The sequence below is a fragment of the Corythoichthys intestinalis genome, chromosome 15 (assembly GCF_030265065.1).
Source record: "Corythoichthys intestinalis isolate RoL2023-P3 chromosome 15, ASM3026506v1, whole genome shotgun sequence".
NCBI lineage: Eukaryota > Metazoa > Chordata > Actinopteri > Syngnathiformes > Syngnathidae > Corythoichthys > Corythoichthys intestinalis.
Genome location: NC_080409.1, coordinates 28,644,100 through 28,663,392, shown reverse-complemented (window position 1 = coordinate 28,663,392; position 19,293 = coordinate 28,644,100). Strand labels below are relative to the sequence as shown.

The 19,293-nt window shown below is 39.2% G+C and overlaps 1 protein-coding gene across 3 annotated transcripts in view; it reads left to right on the top strand.

The window, feature by feature from the left end:
• Positions 1–19,293, top strand: part of atrn (attractin) — a 108,906-nt gene that overhangs the window by 24,872 nt on the left and 64,741 nt on the right. For all 3 annotated transcript variants that reach the window (XM_057859582.1, XM_057859580.1, XM_057859581.1), the window contains exons 6-14: positions 88–256; positions 1,144–1,234; positions 1,347–1,596; positions 7,279–7,462; positions 7,535–7,689; positions 12,980–13,064; positions 15,247–15,455; positions 18,033–18,154; positions 18,229–18,367. In XM_057859582.1, coding sequence (XP_057715565.1) covers positions 88–256; positions 1,144–1,234; positions 1,347–1,596; positions 7,279–7,462; positions 7,535–7,689; positions 12,980–13,064; positions 15,247–15,455; positions 18,033–18,154; positions 18,229–18,367 — 1,404 coding nt within the window. The remainder of the gene's footprint in view (positions 1–87; positions 257–1,143; positions 1,235–1,346; positions 1,597–7,278; positions 7,463–7,534; positions 7,690–12,979; positions 13,065–15,246; positions 15,456–18,032; positions 18,155–18,228; positions 18,368–19,293) is intronic.

Sequence of the window (19,293 nt, the reverse complement as noted above, 5' to 3'; positions counted from 1 at the left end):
TTGGCCAGCACTATATGTCTGATCAGAAAAAATACGCGATCCAAATCAACATACAACCCAAACTTCCTCTTTTCTTCTTCCGTTCAGGTCCTGACTGCTCTGTGTCGGTTCCAGCTGACTCGGGCTTCTGGAACCGCCAAGCCTTCTCGGAACCGGGTCTGGCCAGAGCCTCGCACAAGGCTGTGGTGGACCAAGGTGTCATGTGGGTCATTGGGGGATACGTTTTCAATGCTTCTGATTATCACATGGTCAAAGCGTAAGTCGCCGTCATCATCATCATCGTAATCATTTTAACTCATCGACTGCCATTGACGGTGATAGACAAAACATGCTTAAAGAATGATGTGTTGTTGCATTGAACACACAGTAACTTATCACAGTAGCAATATTACCACTCACAATTCTCAAACTAAACATTAACAACCTTCATACTCTTCTAATGGCTAAGCCTGTTGCTTTATCCAGTAAGTCTAAGATAACAGTCTTCATATCAGTCATTCAATGGAGGGAGGCAGGGCCCAGGCCGCATGCACAGATGTATCGTAACAATGATAAAGAAAAGTCAGCTAGATAGAAAAGAGACAGAAAATGTTCATTTCAATACCATACGCCACAGTCCTGGCTGGTAGGGGAGTATTTTGGTTTCAAACCAAATGAAAACAAAACTACATGCAAATGAAAGCGAAACCACATGCTCATTTAAAGTACAGCTATGTTCTTCAACTTTTGCTGCTTGATAATGCTGAAGTTGGCACCACTGTGTCTGCAATTTCGACCTTAAAATCTTGCAGTTGCAATATTTCGCATGTGTAAAGACGTCACTGACGTCAGTCTGTTCAGTACCCTTAACGGCAATAAATGTCCAATTCGTTTTGAATTGGAGGAGCTTGCAGTGAAAGAACAACCATGTTTCAGTGCCGTTGATGGCATGGGTATGATCTCTGCCAGGCCCTCCTAGTCCAGTAAGCGTAATACTAATATAGTAATAATAATAGTAATAATAGCAATTTAACATGATCATTCAATGCCAGCCAAATTCTAACAGAATTGAAGTCCATCACTGTCAATGACTTTTTCATGATTTAATACAGAATGAGCCCAAATAAGAAATGTTTTTGTTGTAAATTGTTTTTGTGGCTTTAGGTTTAACCTAAGCAGCAAGTCGTGGCTGACGCTGGATCCGTCTGTCAACACCGTCCCGCCTCGATACGGCCACTCAGTGGCGTTGTATGAGGTCAGTCCAAGTTATGTCCTTATCAGCTGCCATTGATGGCAATAGACATGTTCCAATTCCACTGTGAAATTGAGGTAGGCTTTAAAAAAGTGAAATATTTTCCTTTTCACAGGGTAAAGTGTACATGTATGGCGGAAAGATGGATTCTACGGGGAATGTGTCCAGCCAGTTGTGGGTGTTCCATGTTCAGAACCAGACGTGGGTTCTCCTGAGCCCGCGTGTCAAGGAGCTTTATGCCGTGGTGGGCCATTCAGCCCACGTGGTGCCACCCCTGCGGGAAGGAGACGACCCCGTCATGTTGGTGCTCTTCGGCCACTGTCCTCTCTATGGATATATGAGCCTCGTGCAGGAGTACAACATACGTGAGTACCAGAGGTTGCGCTAGACTTTTTCGTTGTCTGTCATTTTGACTGACAGTGTCATAAAAATCCGGTCATAATCTATTTTTACCCGTCACTTACATTTTAAAAATGATAATAATGACATATTCAATAGTATTTAGTTTTCATTCATTTTTAATTAATATTCTGTCCGAACAAGCTTAACAAGAGGCAAACAGACAGCGGAGTGCACCAATCAGCGACGGGCAGACGTGCCGTTAGCAAAGCGACGAGGGCAGGACGAGGGACTTGCGCGCGGAAGTGAACATACGAGGAGAACGGAGTTTATTCAACATGGCTAGCGCGAGACAGGCTGTTGTCAATGTCTCGTGTCGATGTGTTTTAGCTCATTTGAAACTGAATTTACCGCGGATTGGAACATATTCTCGGCTCTCCCGCCATCCATGTTGTTGTAGAGACGACTTTCGACGCGCAAGAGTGACGTTGCTCGTGAAGAACACGTCACGCAAATAAACAAATCTTATTTGTCAATTGATTTTGTACCTACTTGAGAGGCTGTGTCCCAGACTTTTCTCTCAGTGTTTGAAAAATACAGGGAGAACAGTCTGGCCGTGCTAGGCAAACACTCAGTTGCCTTGACATTTTTCCGAGTAAGGCCAACGACGTCATGCATCAAGAGAGACAATAGCTAATTAATATGCTCACTCGCCACCCTGTAGTCTGGGGTGTGAATTGCAACCTGTCAAAATGACGGATGGACTTCAGTTTTTTCCGTCACCGTTTTAAAAAAAACGGTCAACGACGGAAAATATTCGGTTAACGCGACCCCTGGTGAGTACTCTCTTTGGTTGAGGTTTTAAAAGCCATCTCAAAAATACAGTCTTAAAACTGAAGAATATGATCTTCAATTTTGGGGTCAGTTATACTATCCTGAAAGCTGAAACTATCTTGAATGTTTAAGATACCACCTTGAAACTTGTATCTGATCCCAAGATCACTGTTTAATCATCTTGAAATTCTAGGATAACACCTTGGGACTTCAGGATTTAATCTTGAGATCGGATGTACCATCTTGAAACTTGGTCGTACTATCTACATATCAGGGGTGCTCATTACGTCAATTTCAATGCTAGTGTGGGTAGACATTAAAAAAATGTACATATTTAATTTTGTGTGTGCAGCATATGCTGTTATGCAACATTCATCAGCATCCAGATCATTTTGACTTGGTGTTAGGGTTAAACAATAATTCATGTCTCATCTAATGTAGAAAAACGCTCAATTCACATAATATTTTAAACACAATAACTCCAATACCTGGTCATTTCATTAGTAGCTCACAATACAGTGGGGCAAATAATTATTTAGTAGTCAACCACTAACTGTGCAAGTTCTCCCACTTGAAAATATTAGAGCGGCCTGTAATTGTCAACATGGGTAAACATTAACCATGAGAGACAGAATGTTGGGGAACCCCCCCCAGAAAATCACATTGTTTGATTTTTAAAGAATTTATTTGCAAATCATGGTGGAAAATAAGTATTTGGTCAATACCAAAAGTTCATCTTGATATCATCTTGTTATGTACCCTTTGTTGGCAATAACAGAGGTCAAACGTTTTCTGTAACTCTTCACAAGCTTTTCACACACTGTTGCTGGTATTTTTGCCTGTTCCCCCATGCAGATCAGTGATGTTTTGGGGCTGTCGTTGGGCAACACGGACTTTCAACTCCCTCCACAGATTTTCTATGGGGTTGAGATCTGGAGACCTTGAAATGCTTCTTACGAAGCCACTCCTTTGTTGCCCTGGCTGTGTGTTTGCGATCATTGACATGCTGAAAGACCCAGCCACGTCTCATCTTCAATGCCCTTGCTGATGGAAGGAGATTTTCACTCCAAATCTCTCGATACATGGCCCCATTCATTCTTTCCTTTACACAGATCAGTCGTCCAGGTCCCTTTGTAGAAAAACAGCCCCAAAGCGCAATGTTTCCGCCCCCATGCTTCACAGTGGGTATTGTGTTCTTCGGATGCAATTCAGTATTCTTTCTCCTCCAAACACGAGAACCTGTGTTACCAAAAAGTTCTATTTTGGTTTCATCTGACCATAACACATTCTCCCAGTCCTCTTCTGGATCATTCAAATGCTCTCTAGCGAACCGCAGACGGGCCTGGACGCGTACTGGCTTCAGCAGCGGGACACGTCTGGCAGTGCAGAATCTGAGTCCCTGGCGGCACATTGTGTTACTGATAGTAGCCTTAGTTACTGTGGTCCCAGCTCTTCGTAGGTCATTCACTAGGTCCCCCCGTGTGGTTCTGGGATTTTTGCTCACCGTTCTTGTTATCATTTTGACGCCACGGGGTGAGATCTTGCATGGAGCCCAAGATCGAGGGAGATTATCAGTGGTCTTGTATGTCTTCCATTTTCTAATAATTGCTCCCACAGTTGATTTCTTTACACCAAGCAATTTACCTATTGCAGATTCAGTCTTCCCAGCCTGGTGCAGGTCTACAATTTTGTCTCTAGTGTCCTTCGACAGCTCTTCGGTCTTGGCCATAGTGGAGTTTGGAGTGTGACTGACTGAGTTTGTGGACACGTGTCTTTTATACCGATAATAAGTTAAAACAGGTGCCATTAATACAGGTAACGAGTGGAGCCCCGTTAGACCTCGTGAGAAGAAGTTAGACCTCTTTGACAGGCAGAAATCTTGCTGGTTTGTAGGTGACCAAATTCTTATTTTCCACTCTAATTTGGAAATTGATTGTTTAAAAGTCAAACAATGTGATTTTCTGTTTTTTTTCCCCCACATTCTGTCTCTCATGGTTGAGGTTTACCCATGTTGACAATTACAGGCCCCTCTAATCTTTTCAAATAGGAGAACTTACAAAATTTGTGGTTGACTAAATACTTATTTGCCCCACTGTATACAGTACATTGCTGCTGAACCTTCTAGGCACCGTCCAACCCCCGCCCTCTATTAAGGTAGATCACGGAGATTGTCTCCTTGAAAAGTACATATTGGAGCGAATAATAGTGAGCACCTCAGATCTATGTGTTGGGATACGGTCTTGAAACTTTATAATACAATCTTGAGAAGTTGAGATCTAATCTTGAAACTTCAAAATGCAGTGTTGGGATCAGCTATACTTCCTTCAAACTTTATCATACTATCTCAAAACTTAAAGGGCATTTCGGTGTAATTTGACAAATTTAGAATTTTTGACGGGTTCATCGAAATGACTGTCATTTTTAACACATACTGCATGAAGAATTTGAGTTTTTTAGTTTAGAATACTGCCTTCCCAAACCCGGAAGTGTGACGTCACTTACTATGGAGAGAATTGTCTAAAAAATATTCACATTAGGGCTGCAGCTATCGAATATTTTAGTAATCGACTGAAAATTCTATCGATTAATCAAATAATCGGATAAAACATTTTTTTAAGGTAAAGAGCAATTATAAATATTCATGAGAAAAAAAGACATTTCATCTAATATTGAACCATTTTCAGTCAGTCAATGTCTTATTTTCGATGTACATTGTTGAAAACAGCCAACAATTGCATCTCAGATGTGACTAGAAAAAAAATTCACTGCTTTTACTCAAAAAACGTCTAGATCTTACAAAAAAAAAACAAAAAACATATTTCTTACCTAAAAATGTAATTACGCTTGATAACACACATCACTTAAAAGCTAGGTGTTTTTCCCACGCGTTTCAATAGAATTTCCATTTGTGCCAAGGTATTTTTAACTTCTAGGTAAGTTTTAAGTTAGTCTAATCCACGGGTGTCCAAACTTTTTGCAAAGGGAGCTAGATTTGGTGTGGTACAAATGTGGGGGGCCGACCTTGGCTGGCGTCCTTTACGTAGAACAATATATTTAAGCAAATTTTAGCAAGCCATTCTGTGTGTCACATTTGCTTTATTATTATTATTTTTAAATTAATAATTTCAACAATCTCGCAACTCGCCTTTGTGGCGTTCGACTCTCGGTATCTTGCTGCTGTGAAATTAAACTAGCTTCAAGTTGCTTCAATTTCTCGCTGCGTATCTTCCCTGTAATCTTGTCGTACATGTCAGCGTGTCTTGTTTGGTAATATTGCCTCAGATTGAACTCTTTAAAAACAGCGACTCTCTCTTTGTAAATGAGGCAGACACAGTTGTGGGTATTTTAGTGAAGAAATAGTCCAATTTCCACCTATCCTTGAAGCGTCGGCTGTCGCAGTCAACTTTTTTGTTGTTGTCGATTGTTGCCATTTTAGAAAATTGGAAGTCAAGCATCACACGGGGTAACATTGCTTCGCGTGCTGCTGCCTTTTAGAGTGTAAATGAGGAGCAGCATGTAATGTGTAAGCTACTTCTTATGCTGGTAGCAATACTGCTGACCAATTTATTAAGTCTGTGCGGGCCAGACGTTATTGATCTTATGACAGAGGTTGGGGGCCGGATGAAATTTGACCACGGGCCGCATTTGGCTCCCGGGCCGCACTTTGGACATGTCTGGTCTAATCTGTACGTCCTAATAGGATTTTGAGTTTATGCAGTGTTCAAAATAAATGTATGATATCTGCTGTATTGGAGCACATTAGGGACCAGTGCTACTTGGTGTTTTATCCAGCAATGACTACTGAGCTAAAATTGACAGTTAGCATTTTTATTTTACACCCCCATCTCTCTACAGCGCTATGTTTTCACAGATTAAATAAAGCCTGTATGTAGACACGTTAGCCACGCATCGACAGTGGTCATAATTAATAGAAACGTAGCCCTCCGCAGGACTAACGTTAAGGGCTAACGTTACGTGATTGAGTGACAGTTAACGTTACATTTATTAGTGCTGAGAAGTCTACTGCTTTAAGATGGCGGCTGTTTACTAACGCCGCCCAGACGCAGCCGAGTCTATCTGTTCGCATCTAGTTCTAAATACATGCGATATCTATGAGACCCATCAGACGCTACCTGCTACCGCTTTAGCATCATACATGCGGTCGTAGTTTTTAGCAACGTCGGCGTAGTTTGTAGCGGCTGTCGGCTGCAGTAAGGTTTTTTTTTTTTTTTTTTTTTTTAAAATTGCTTTATGCATGTGACGTCAGCGCTTTGTCCCGCATTAAAAGTAGTCTGGGCAAAACGTGATGCTTAGAGCTGGCAAAATTAAACGATTCCTTGAGGTGAATAAAATTACTCGGATCAGTTTTTAAACTCGAGTTACTCGAGTTGCTCGAGTATTCGTTTCAGCTCTAATTCATACAAATACATCTGCGAGTCACACATATGTTTTGTAGATCCACAAACATATCCAAAATTTTTACATGTATTTTCGAGATCCACAAATATATCCATGATTTTCACGTGTTTTTGTAATCCATAAATATACCCTCGAAATTCATGTGTTTTTTTTATGTTGTACTTGCACTTATCATGAATTATTTTATGCAAAAATTCGAATTGTATTCATGAATCAGTGGCCGCGTGCATTTACTTTTGAGACAAACATCACAAGAAACAGTCAAATATTCAAGCACATTCGCGATCCTCAAATACATATGTGATTCTCACAAATACATTAGTGATTTTCATGTGTTTTTCAGATCCAAAAATATTTCCGCAAATTTCATGTGTTTTTTAACTATGTGTGTGCTGTGTCTTGAAATGTCGTCGTAAGGTCCTATAACATTCTGCCATCTTTTACTCCCTGTGCAGACCGTAACCAGTGGAGTGTGGCGGCCACGGATGGAGCTCTGATCCAGGGCGGCTACGGCCACAGCAGCGTGTTTGACGCTGCCACCCGAGCCATTTACACGCACGGAGGCTACAAAGCCTTCAGCGCCAACAAATGTGGCCTGACTGGGGACCTCTACCGGCTGGATGTGGACACTAGGAAGTGGTGAGCACGCTTCGGTTGACCAAAAGGCAGGGGCTTCTCCTTTCCCTAATACTCTGTTGGTTTTTGCGACAGGACCATCCTGAGAGACAGCGGCTTCTATCGCTACCTCCACACAGCCGTGATAGTGAGTTCCACCATGCTGGTGTTTGGCGGAAACACGCACAACGACACCGCCATGAGTCACGGTGCAAAGTGCTTCTCCTCTGACTTTATGGCCTACAGCCTGGGTTGGTACACGTTGAGCAATAGCCCGCACAAATACCACCTACACCACAAACATTACACACAATTTCCACAGCTATGACTTCAAGACAAGGAACTTTTGAACTGCGACCTTATTTTAAGATATCAGTTGCTCGTGAAGACTACCCATATACCAGGCACTGATATTTAATAAAAGGATAAACATTTTATAAGACTTTGCTAAATAATTCATCAATTAATTGAATAAATGATTGACAGATTCATCAATTATTAAATCAATCTTAACTTGCAGACCTTACGGGGTTCCAAAAGTCTTGGACTCCTCAAAAGACCTACCAACCTTATCAGAGTGTTTTTTTTTTTTAGATAAATGAAATGACCTGAAACTAAATTTTGGCAATAACTTCTGCAGTCCAAACACAAATCCTTCTTCAAAAGTATTTAGAGGAACTTTGACTTTTTCCTCCACTTAGTTTCTATTACAAAGGATATCCCTTGAGTACTCACCGATACTTTTACTTTTATGAGCTTTAAGTACTGTTTCAAACTGCTGCAATGTGGCGCTGACTATCGGTGAGGAGGAGTTACTCGCTGACTTAATCCTTTATAGGGCACTCATTTAACAGTGGCTGGCATTGACGGCGTTAGACATCCAAACCATTTTGACTGGAAGTTGTGAATGAACATAGATTGGGTATCTATCATTGTCAATAGCAGGCTATGAGTTAAATTAGGGCTGTCAAACGATTAAAATTTTTAATCGAGTTAATTACATCTTAAAAATTAATTAATTGTAATTAATCGCAATTCAAACCATCTTTAAAATATGCCATATTTTTCTGTAAATTATTGTTGGGATGGAAAGATAAGACACAAGACTGATATATACATTCAACATAACGGTACATAAGTGCTGTATTTGTTTATTATAACAATAAATCAACAAGATGGCATTAACATTATTAACATTCTCTTAAAGCGATCCACGGATAGAAAGACTTGTAGTGCTTAAAAGATAAATGTTAGTGCAAGTTATAGAAATTTTATATTAAAACCCCTCTTAATGTTTTCGTTTTATTAAAATTTGCAAAATTTGCAATCAAAAAAATAAACTAGTAGCTCGCCGTTGTTGATGTCAATAATTACACCATGCTCACTCATGGTACTAACCCATAAAATCAGTTGGACCCAAGCGCCAGCAGAGGGCGCCAAACACCAAAAAACAAGTAACAAGCGGACATTGCACTGTACTGACATTTTAATCTGAGCGGGGCATGTGCGTTAATTGCGTCAAATATTTTAACGTGATTAATAAAAAAATTAATTACCGCCCGTTAACGCAGTAATTTTGACAGCTCTAAGTTAAATATAATGAAATTTGAAGGAAAAAAATCTGTGTTTCAGGGGCCTTAACAAGAGTGTATTTTAAGAATTTGTAATTTATTCATGAACTCAATAATAATTAAAAAAAAATCCATGTGACATTTTAAATCACGAAGGCCACACTTGTATAACAAATGTTAATATTGTGGCCTACATGACTCAAAATGTGATATCTACATACAGTGGGGCAAATAAGTATTTAGTCAACCACTAATTGTGCAAGTTCCCCTAATTGAAAATTAGAGAGGCCTGTAATTGTCAACATGGGTAAACATCAGCCATGAGAGACAGAATGTGGAAAACCCCCCCAGAAAATCACATTGTTTGATTTTTAAAGAATTTATTTGCAAATCATGGTGGAAAATAAGTATTTGGTCAATACCAAAAGTTTGCTGGCAATAACGGAGGCCAAACATTTTCTGTAACTCTTCACAAGCTTTTCACACACTGTTGCTGGTATTTTGGCCCATTCCTCCATACAGATCTCCTCTAGAGCAGTGATGTTTTGGGGCTGTCGTTGGGCAACACAGACTTTCAACTCCCTCCACAGATTTTCTATGGGGTTGAGATCTGGAGACTGGCTTGGCCACTCCAGGAACTTGAAATGCTTCTTATGAAGCCACTCCTTTGTTGCCCTGGCTGTGTGTTTGGGATCATTGTCATGCTGAAAGACCCAACCACGTCTCATCTTCAATGCCCTTGCTGATGAAAGGAGATTTCCACTCAAAATCTCTCGATACATGGCCCCATTCATTCTTTCCTTTACACAGATCAGTCTACCTGGTCCCTTTACAGAAAAAACAGCCCCAAAGCATGATGTTTCCACCCCCATGCTTCACAGTGGGTATGGTGTTCTTCGGATGCAATTCAGTATTCTTTCTCCTCCAAACACGACAACCTGTGTTTCTACCAAAAAGTTCTATTTTGGTTTCATCTGACCATAACACATTCTCTCAGTCCTCTTCTGGATCATCCAAATGCTCTCTAGCGAACCGCAGACGGGCCTGGACGTGTACTTTCTTCAGCAGGGGGACACGTCTGGCAGTGCATGATTTGAGTACCTGGCGGCACATCGTGTTACTGTTAGTAGCCTTTGTTACTGTGGTCCCAGCTCTCTGTAGGTCATTCACTAGGTCCCCCCGTGTGGTTCTGGGATTTTTGTTCACCGTTCTTGTTATCATTTTGACGCCACGGCGTGAGATCTTGCATGGAGCCCCAGATCGAGCTAGATTATCAGTGGTCTTGTATGTCTTCCATTTTCTAATAATTGCTCCCACGGTTGATTTCTTTACATCAAGCGTTTTACCTATTGCAGATTCAGTCTTCCCAGCCTGGTGCAGGTCTACAATTTTGTCGCTTGTGTCCTTTGACAGCTCTTTGGTCTTGGCCATAGTGGAGTTTGGAGTGTGACTGACTGAGATTGTGGACAGGTGTCTTTTATACCGATAATGAGTTAAAACATTAATACAGGTAACGAGTGGAGCCTTGTTACACCTCGTTAGAAGAAGTTAGACCTCTTTGACAGCAAGAAATCTTGCTTGTTTTTAGGTGACTGAATACTTATTTTTCACTCTAATTTGGAAATAAATTCTTTCAAAATCAAACAATGTGATTTTCAGTTTTTTTTTTTTCTCCACATTCTGTCTCTCATGGTTGAGGTTTACCCGTGTTGACAATTACAGGCCTCGCTAATCTTTTCAACTAGGAGAACTTGCACAATTGGTGGTTGACTAAATACTTATTTGCCCCACTGTATGCGGATGCCGGGCCTTCATTATGCTAAATTTTTTGCTGACCAAAAATATTCCTTTGCCCTGGTTTAAATAAAATGGACATATGTCATAATCATTGCCAGGCAATGAATTAAATACTATGGAGAAAAAAAACCCTTTAGTGTTATTGGGAGCCATAACAAGATTTCTAGTCTTTACTTACTTACTGATTCGGGCATAACATCTGTAGGAAAATTGTCAAAAAACAATTTATTATTTATTATTTATACAATATTTGAAGAAAAAAAAACATGAAGTATCAATTTGCTTGACTAAAATTGCAGAATATTTTCTATCGAGAGGCTGAAATGTCGATCCTTTGTACAGTTCCAAAATAATAAATGTCTGGAAACTATTAAGCGATTAAAATAGTTGTTAATTCTCTAATTTATAAACTATTGATTAAAAGATTAAACTAAATACTCGTGGAGGTTTATCGGGTCGTCTTCATTATCTGACTTTGCCAATTAGACTAATTGGCTTTTCTGGATGAGCCGCAGCCAATCATAGCTGCATTTTGAAGGCCTCGCTTGACATTGCACCAATGACGTCATAGGACTCACACTGCTGGCAGTACCGCCGTCGCACACCAGATAGCACTGTTTATCTTTGCACAGTACATGGTGCAGTGATGCTAGTCTAATGTAGCAAAAGGTTGGGGACACATTGTCACTTCAACTCTTCAATGCCATTGACGGAAATAGACGTCTTGATCCATTTTGAGGTAGTCAATCTTTCATCGTAAATGGCAGTGTAAGTTATTTTTGTACGAACATGATTATTATTATTATTATTTTTTTAATATATTTTTTTTATTTATAAAAAAATATAACATGTTCTTTCAACACCTACCTTTCCCAGGCCAAATTGATTGAGGAATGTCTGTTGCTGTCAACGGCACAAAATGTGCATTTTTATTTTATTTTATTTATTTTGCAATTTTTTTTAAAGCACTTTCACCCCCCCCCCCCCCCCATTAAAATGGATAGAAGGTTTATCACTTTTAATGGCACTAAACATGAAAACATGATTTTTATTCTCATTTTTTAAAGATTGATTACGTAATTAACTAATTTACTACTATTCCTAGAAACTGCAATTTCTGGAGAGATTGCGATGGTAGCTTTGCTTTCGCAGGTAAACCCCTTGGGGTCAGCTACCGCTGATTTCAGGTCACTTCCTGTTGATTTGGGGGAATTTCGGGGTCACTTCCTGTTGATATTTTTACTACACGGCCGTCAATGGCATGGACTTACATATGCGTCAATGGAATCCAAGTACATTGGCATCAATAGAATTGACATACTGTATATGGCCGTCTTTGGCATGGACGTGCATGGCCGTCAATGGCAAGGACGTACATGGCCGTCAATGGCATGGACGTATGTTGATGTCAGTAGCATGGACGAACATGACTGTCAATGGAATTCAAGTAAATTGACATCAGTAGAATTGAGATGCATGGCTGTCAATGGCATCGACTTACTTCGGCGCCACGCGCAAGTTGAATGTCAATGGGTTGTAATGTTTTTTTGTGTCAAAAATCACAACCACCCATGTTTTTCTGCCATTGGAAATGAATGGGAAATGTTGGCCATTAGAAATGAATGGAACATCGTACATGGCTATTGCATTCCATTAAAAACGAACGGGAAAGTTTTTGTTGAATTTTGGCAGAACCGCAAATTTTTGGCAAATTCCGTATACAACTTTTATGCCCCTTACCTTTCTGGAATTTGTCATGTATGATTTATGTGAATTGGATAAAAACTGTAGGACTATCAGTACATATTGGAAACATTTTTTGCATTACGTGCAACGCTACCATCAATTATGATTATTTTACATTTTGAGGGATGTTCTTTCACTGCCTGCCCCTCCCAGTCAGAATAGCCTTCAATGTCACCAAAACATCAAATTTTCTTTAACTCATTGGCTGCTGTTGACGTTGATAGACGTCCAATCCATTCATTTGTGCCCAGACCACCCACCTCAAATGTATTGGATGTCTACTAGTGACGAACTACCATAATTTAAAAATAAACAGAAGAATGAAAAGGGCCAGATGAATTGACGTCCGTCCTCACCATTGGTATTGAAAAAGTTATTTTTTCAATTTAAGAAAATAAATAAAATTGTCTTTCATTATTTCCTGCAGCATGCGATGAATGGACAGCGCTTCCCAGACCAGAGCTCTTCCATGACCTAAACCGCTTCGGCCACTCGGCGGTCGCCAGCGATGGGTACGTTTATAACTGATTGAATCTAATATTAATGTAATGTTGTTAATGTAATGTATGCTCCTGCTGAGATTTTTTTTCTCTTCAAAAAATGAGGCCAACGCGTAAATAATGCATATGTGGCATTATGCGACATATGAACATGTCATGCAAACATGTTGAGATTTCTGCATGAACATAAATATTTTACAGCAAGAGCCACAGGGACAGCGGCCGGCAGCTTTCTGGGTTAATGTCGACAAACTGCCTTGAAAATTCATCACGCTGTCTCAATGAATTTATCACACTATCTTGAAATCTCAACACTCTGCTGTCAAGCCTTGAAACTTCCTAAAGCTGTCTTATGACTTGAAATTTTGGCTTGTCCTGGACATTCAGTTTACAGTAATAAAAACCACTCATGAATTTGACAAACATTCGTGAAACCTAAAATCACTTCACGTGGTCTTATTATACATTAGTTTAAATTATAATTAAAGTATAATACCATTTTAATTCATTATACTTTATACATTTTAACATGTATTTATATATTTTCAATTTTTTAAAATTGCATTTATTCCTTAATATTTTTTATTTCGGTATTTCTAGTCCACTATACTTTAAACTTAATCTTAAACTTTGCTGAGCCGTTCTGATAATTCATTTTGATTTGTCCACACAATAAACCTGTTTGTCTAATAGCAAGATGGTACATGCAAAAAGGTATACATTTTTGCATAAATTATACTTTTACCAAAAGATTTACTAATGTAAAAGTACTGTTTTGTTGATCAAATTTTACTCATTTAAAAGTACTGGTGTAAGAATCTACTCAAAGTAAAAGTAAAATCTAGCTCATTTAAAATTTAATCAAAGTAAAATTTACTTTGTGTGTGTGGTGGTGGTGGTGGTGGTGGTGGGGTAGGAGTAACACATTTGAAGATAGTTATTTTTGAGCAGCTTTACAAAAAATAGGGAAGACAAACAAATAATATGATAGTAACTGCTTGTGATATCAGCACGATAGTAACTAAGGTTGTCCCGATCATATATTTTTGCACTTTAGTAGGAGTCATCTGAGGATCTGCCGATACCAAGTAAGGATCCCATACTTCGGCAATATAAGGGAAAAAAACCACACTTATCCAAATGTAAATATTTCCATACTGCATACATGAATGCATGCAGGATGCAATACTTATAATATAATACAATATAATATTTGCGTCCCGTGACAGTCACCATAACATTTTTCTACCGTCAGCATGAACTGTTCTGTTGCTGTGTGTGTTCTAATGTCGTGTAGTAAAAAACATGTAGTTTCTACGGATGTCCCAATCACTCCCAGATATTTTTGTAGGCATATAAACTCTAATTTGCCCCAAAACATGCTTTTTATTTATTTATTTATTTAAAAAAAAAAACTCATAAAAAGGCCTGTTTTGGGGTACTTTTTCCCCAACCAAATTTTTGTCACACACTTTTAAGACATGCCATCATACATTTTTTTCCATAGCAGCCTCAAATTTTGTGATGGTGTCTTCTTCAATCACTTTTAATGTGAGTCATGTCCTATTTTAATGACATCAATTTGTCTGGTGCGAGACTTTTGAAGGACTCCCGACTGCATATTTTGCAAGATGAGCTGTGGGCTAATTAGCACTCGACTGCTGGCGACGACCCTGAGGTCCTTTCGGTCGCATTGCTCGGCGTCCTCACAGCTGTCAGCCGGACGCACTTGCCTCCAGAATTTCATCACGAAACCTATAAAATGGAAAAACGGGAAGGAATTATTTTCAAACTAAAAGGCGATTTAGGGAAACATACGTTTTCCATTACACAGTAAATCATGTTTCATATATATAAATATGTTTAAAACAGGGATGTCCTCGATCTGATCAAGTGATTGGAAATCGGGCCTGATCATGTCATTATCAGAGGATTGGAACTGGATGTAAAAGGTCGTGAGCAACTCATTCGCTGCCATTAACGGTGATAGATGGCCAATCTATTAAAAGTGGGAAGGTCGGTAGCGAAGAACAGATATTCATTTGCTGCCATCCCTCCCAGTTCAAATGGATTGGACATCTACAAGTGACAAACAAATTGAAATTCACAACAAAGGCTGGAAAGGGCCACATGACTGGACTTCTATCATCAATGGTACTTATTTTACAATTAAAGCAATATTTTTGTCTTGCAGGGTGATGTACGTGTTGGGAGGCTTCAACAGTCTTCTCCTAAACGACATGTTGGCGTACACGTCCCCGCGCTGCTCAGCCTTCTCGAGCGTAGCCTCGTGCGCTCGGGCCTCGCCTGGCCTGCGCTGCCTGTGGAACGCCAGCCGGGCCGCCTGCACGTCATGGGATGGAAACCCCGATGTCGTGCCCACCTCCTGCAACACCAGAACTTGTAGGTGGTGCCGTAAAGACCGTGTTTGCTACATTTTAAAAAACAATTGTTAAATCATTAGCTACTAAAAAGGGTTATGAAAAAAACAGTTTCTCTCTAAAAATGAGCTGTTTCATGATTTAACCACACATTTACTTTGACATCATACTATTTATGACCAGTGGTGGGTAGAGTAGACAAAACCTTCATTCAAGTCCGAGTAGTGTTACTTCAAAATAATATTTCTCAAATAAAAGTAAAGGTAGTCCTCCCTGAAAAATTAGGGTAATTTTTGGACTATAAACTGCTACTTTTTCCTCTCAATTTGAATCCTGCGGCTAATAGTCCAATGTGGCTTATTTGTTGATTTATTTGTTTTAATAGGTAACATTTTATTTGACAGCAGTAATGCTGCAATGATTATTCGATTAACTCGAGTATTCGATTAGAAAAAAAGATTCGAATTAATTTTTGCTGCTTCGAGTATTCGTTTAATTAAAGTGGCGTTGTAATGGTTTGTTTTGAAAGTTTTTGCATTTAGCTTTATTGATTTGGGTGGATACACTGCACTCTAGTCTGCCTCATTTCACATGGCTTAATCCAGCTGCTCACTGTTAAGACCAACATAAGTTTTTGTTCGAGCCAAAGTTTTTTTTTATGCATTCGTAATTTAGTTTATAGGTATATTTAGCGTTTTTTTGTGGGGATATGTGTGTGAACCATTTGTTAAAAGCATTATAAATTTTTTTTTTACCATTTTCCAGCATTTAAGCTACCGGACCTTTGCTATGTAAATTAGCCAGTTGTTCTTTTGTTGTATATAGATCCTCATTTACCTGTATTCATTTTTTATACCGTTTGAGGTTCAGCTCAGGTATTTTAATTTTTTATGTTCCTTATCCGATTACTCGATTATTCGAACTAATTAGTTCATCGATTAATCGACTACTAAAATAATTGATAGCTGCAGCCCTAAACAGCAGCATCATAAGACTGTCAAAAGACCGTTTTAATTATGACGTGACGCTGGAATGCTTATGACAGATGTCATTAAGTATCATCTGGCAAATTATGTCACTAACCCCATTTATGTCCAGTTTGGATCTTTTAGATCTCTTCAGATTTGCCCGATGACACAAAGTGACATCTGTCATATGCATTTCATTAATTTTCATAACAGTGTCATATCACAATCATGATGGTCTTATGAAAGTTTTATGGCGCCACTCTCAAATAAAATGTTGCAAAATACCAGAGCTAGCAATTAATGAAACAACTTGAACAGTAACTGAAAACATATATACTTACTGAAGAAATAATTGGCACAGAACATGAATTTTGATTATTTACATGTGTAGCGCTGCAATGCATGATAGGAGGCATTTTGGACGACAACAATGTTGACAGCAGGTGGCAGCAGAGGTTGAGTGTCTCGCTTATGGGAGCAGTGATGGTCAAATGAAGCTTCTTGAAGAAATGAAGCTTTGTAGCCAATTGGTTCAAAGCTTCATGGTGGTTCATTTGGCCTTATGATGCCGCTGTTAAATAAATTTTTACCGGTTAATATCTTTACGTGTAAATATCCCATAATACGTTAAGGATGGCTGCTGCTTATAGTCCAGCGTGGCTTCTCTCTGAACAAATGATGTTTTCATATTACATTTGGTGGGTGGAGGCTTATAGTGAGGTGTGCCTTACAGTCTGAAAATTTCGGTAACCAAGTACAAGTAAAAAGTGAAAAGAATACTTAAGTAATGAGTAACTGCTTACAGTGGCATATTTTTTTTCCTCAGCACGACGTTATCTATATGAACTGTTATTATTATTCTGAGCGACCTATTACATGAACATACTAGACACACAATATGCGAAAATAATTGAATTCTGACTTGAAAAAAATATAGAAATGAAACCTCAACTATCCAAAGAGCATGAGCATGTTGCAATGTCTCATTAGTGAAACTGGTAGAGCCATTGTGGGCAAATCTAACATTTATAACAGAGGTGCTCATTACGTCGATCGCAATTTACCAGGCGATCGGAACGCTAGTGTGGGTAGATTGCGGCATCCGCTAAAAAATAAAAAGGTGGCTCGCGGGAGGTTGACTCCCTGAAAAGTAGATCTTGAAGCAAAAAATATTAGCAAACAAATGTTTTCTCAATTTCTTTGTGTATTTAAGGCCAGACAGTTGCCATTTAAAATGAATTTTGTTTGTGTCATGTCTATGATGTGGTTTTCTTCTACAAAATTAAACAACTACATGAACATCCTCCAAAACTTGTGATTCAGTAAGTTTTGCCAGGGAGTATAGTAGAATTTGGAAGGAATTATACAATTTACATGTAAAACGGGATTCATAATACGGAAAAATCGATGCAAAAGTTACTCGTGAACGAATTAATTTTGTATCTTGAACTACCACTGTAGTCCTGGATGTACTGTATGATTTTCGGAAAAACTGACTGTTAATCTAGCTGGTACTGTCCTTTAATTTGTCCATCTTTTATTTCTGAATCTGAGGGTTAACTACCTGTTGAAGTAAAACTTTTGTTCCCGGTCCGGATGATGAAATTTTTTTATGTGTGTCTATTTCCCAGATGCTGACAATGAGCGCTGCGACCAGTACACGGACTGTTACAGTTGCACGGCGAACACCAATGGCTGCCAGTGGTGCTCCGTCCAGTGCCTTTCCTTGGGAAGCAACTGCACCTCCGCCTTGGTAACCAGCGCCAAACAGTCGGACAGTCATGGCTACCTCGTGTTGATTTTGCGTGGCTTTTCTTTCCCCACAAGGGTCCTGTAATGGACTTTGATGGCTGCCCCAAAGACATTCCGTCCTACGTCTGCAACAAAAAGACCAGCTGCAAGAGTTGCGCCGAAGACCAGAACTGCCAATGGGAACTCCGCAACCAGGAGTGCATATCATTACCTGGTAAATAAGTCCATGCTAGTCAACCAAGATCTTCAGATAATCCAGCTCCAAACTATGCCGACAATCTTAGGTTACCATCAAAAGTATACCGTAAGTTCCGCTATATGTATCGTCCCTTAAGGCGAAAAAGTGTTGATTCCGTGGAGAACAATCCTGAATTCTGTGGAGAGCAATTCTTAAATCCGCTGCTTAAAAGTTTCGCGGGTAATAAAAACAAAAATGACAAGTTATAAAGCAAATTAATGAAATTATGATGTAAAAATTTTCTTATGAAATTTTCAATACCAAACACTGCAAAACATTGTGGTTATAAATGAACGCCAATATTGACTTATTCACACTTTAAACAACTTCACCTGGGCATTTTAAACATAGATAGGCCTACTGCATGCAGGAGAAAAACAAATAACTTATGAAATGCAGTACATTGCGTCAAACAAAACTAATGACCAAGTACAAACTATCCACTTATTTTATAAACTTGACTGCAGAATAAAATGTCAAGTCGGGCAATAAAATGCATTTTTTTAATTATACGTATATACAATTGGAAAAATGTTTTGGATATGATTTTGCACCCTCAGAAGCAAAGTACTTATAACGGAAGTACGCACACAACTTCAGCGGCTAGAGTCAGCGCTCTAACGATCGCTACTAGATGATAGTAGAGATGATATTGGTGGCTAACATACAACATTCTCTATTGGATGAGTACTTCTGAGCAGAGATAATGACAGAGAGAGCTACCAAAGTGTATCTACAGCAGGGGTGGGCAAACAGGTCCTCAAGGGCCGCAGTGGGTCCTGGTCTTTGTTCCAACTGACCCAGCACAGATAGTTTAACCAATGAGGTTTCAGCAGAAATGAGAAGCACCTGACTGCAATTGACTGATTGCACTTGTAAAACAGCAGATTGGTGAAAAGGTG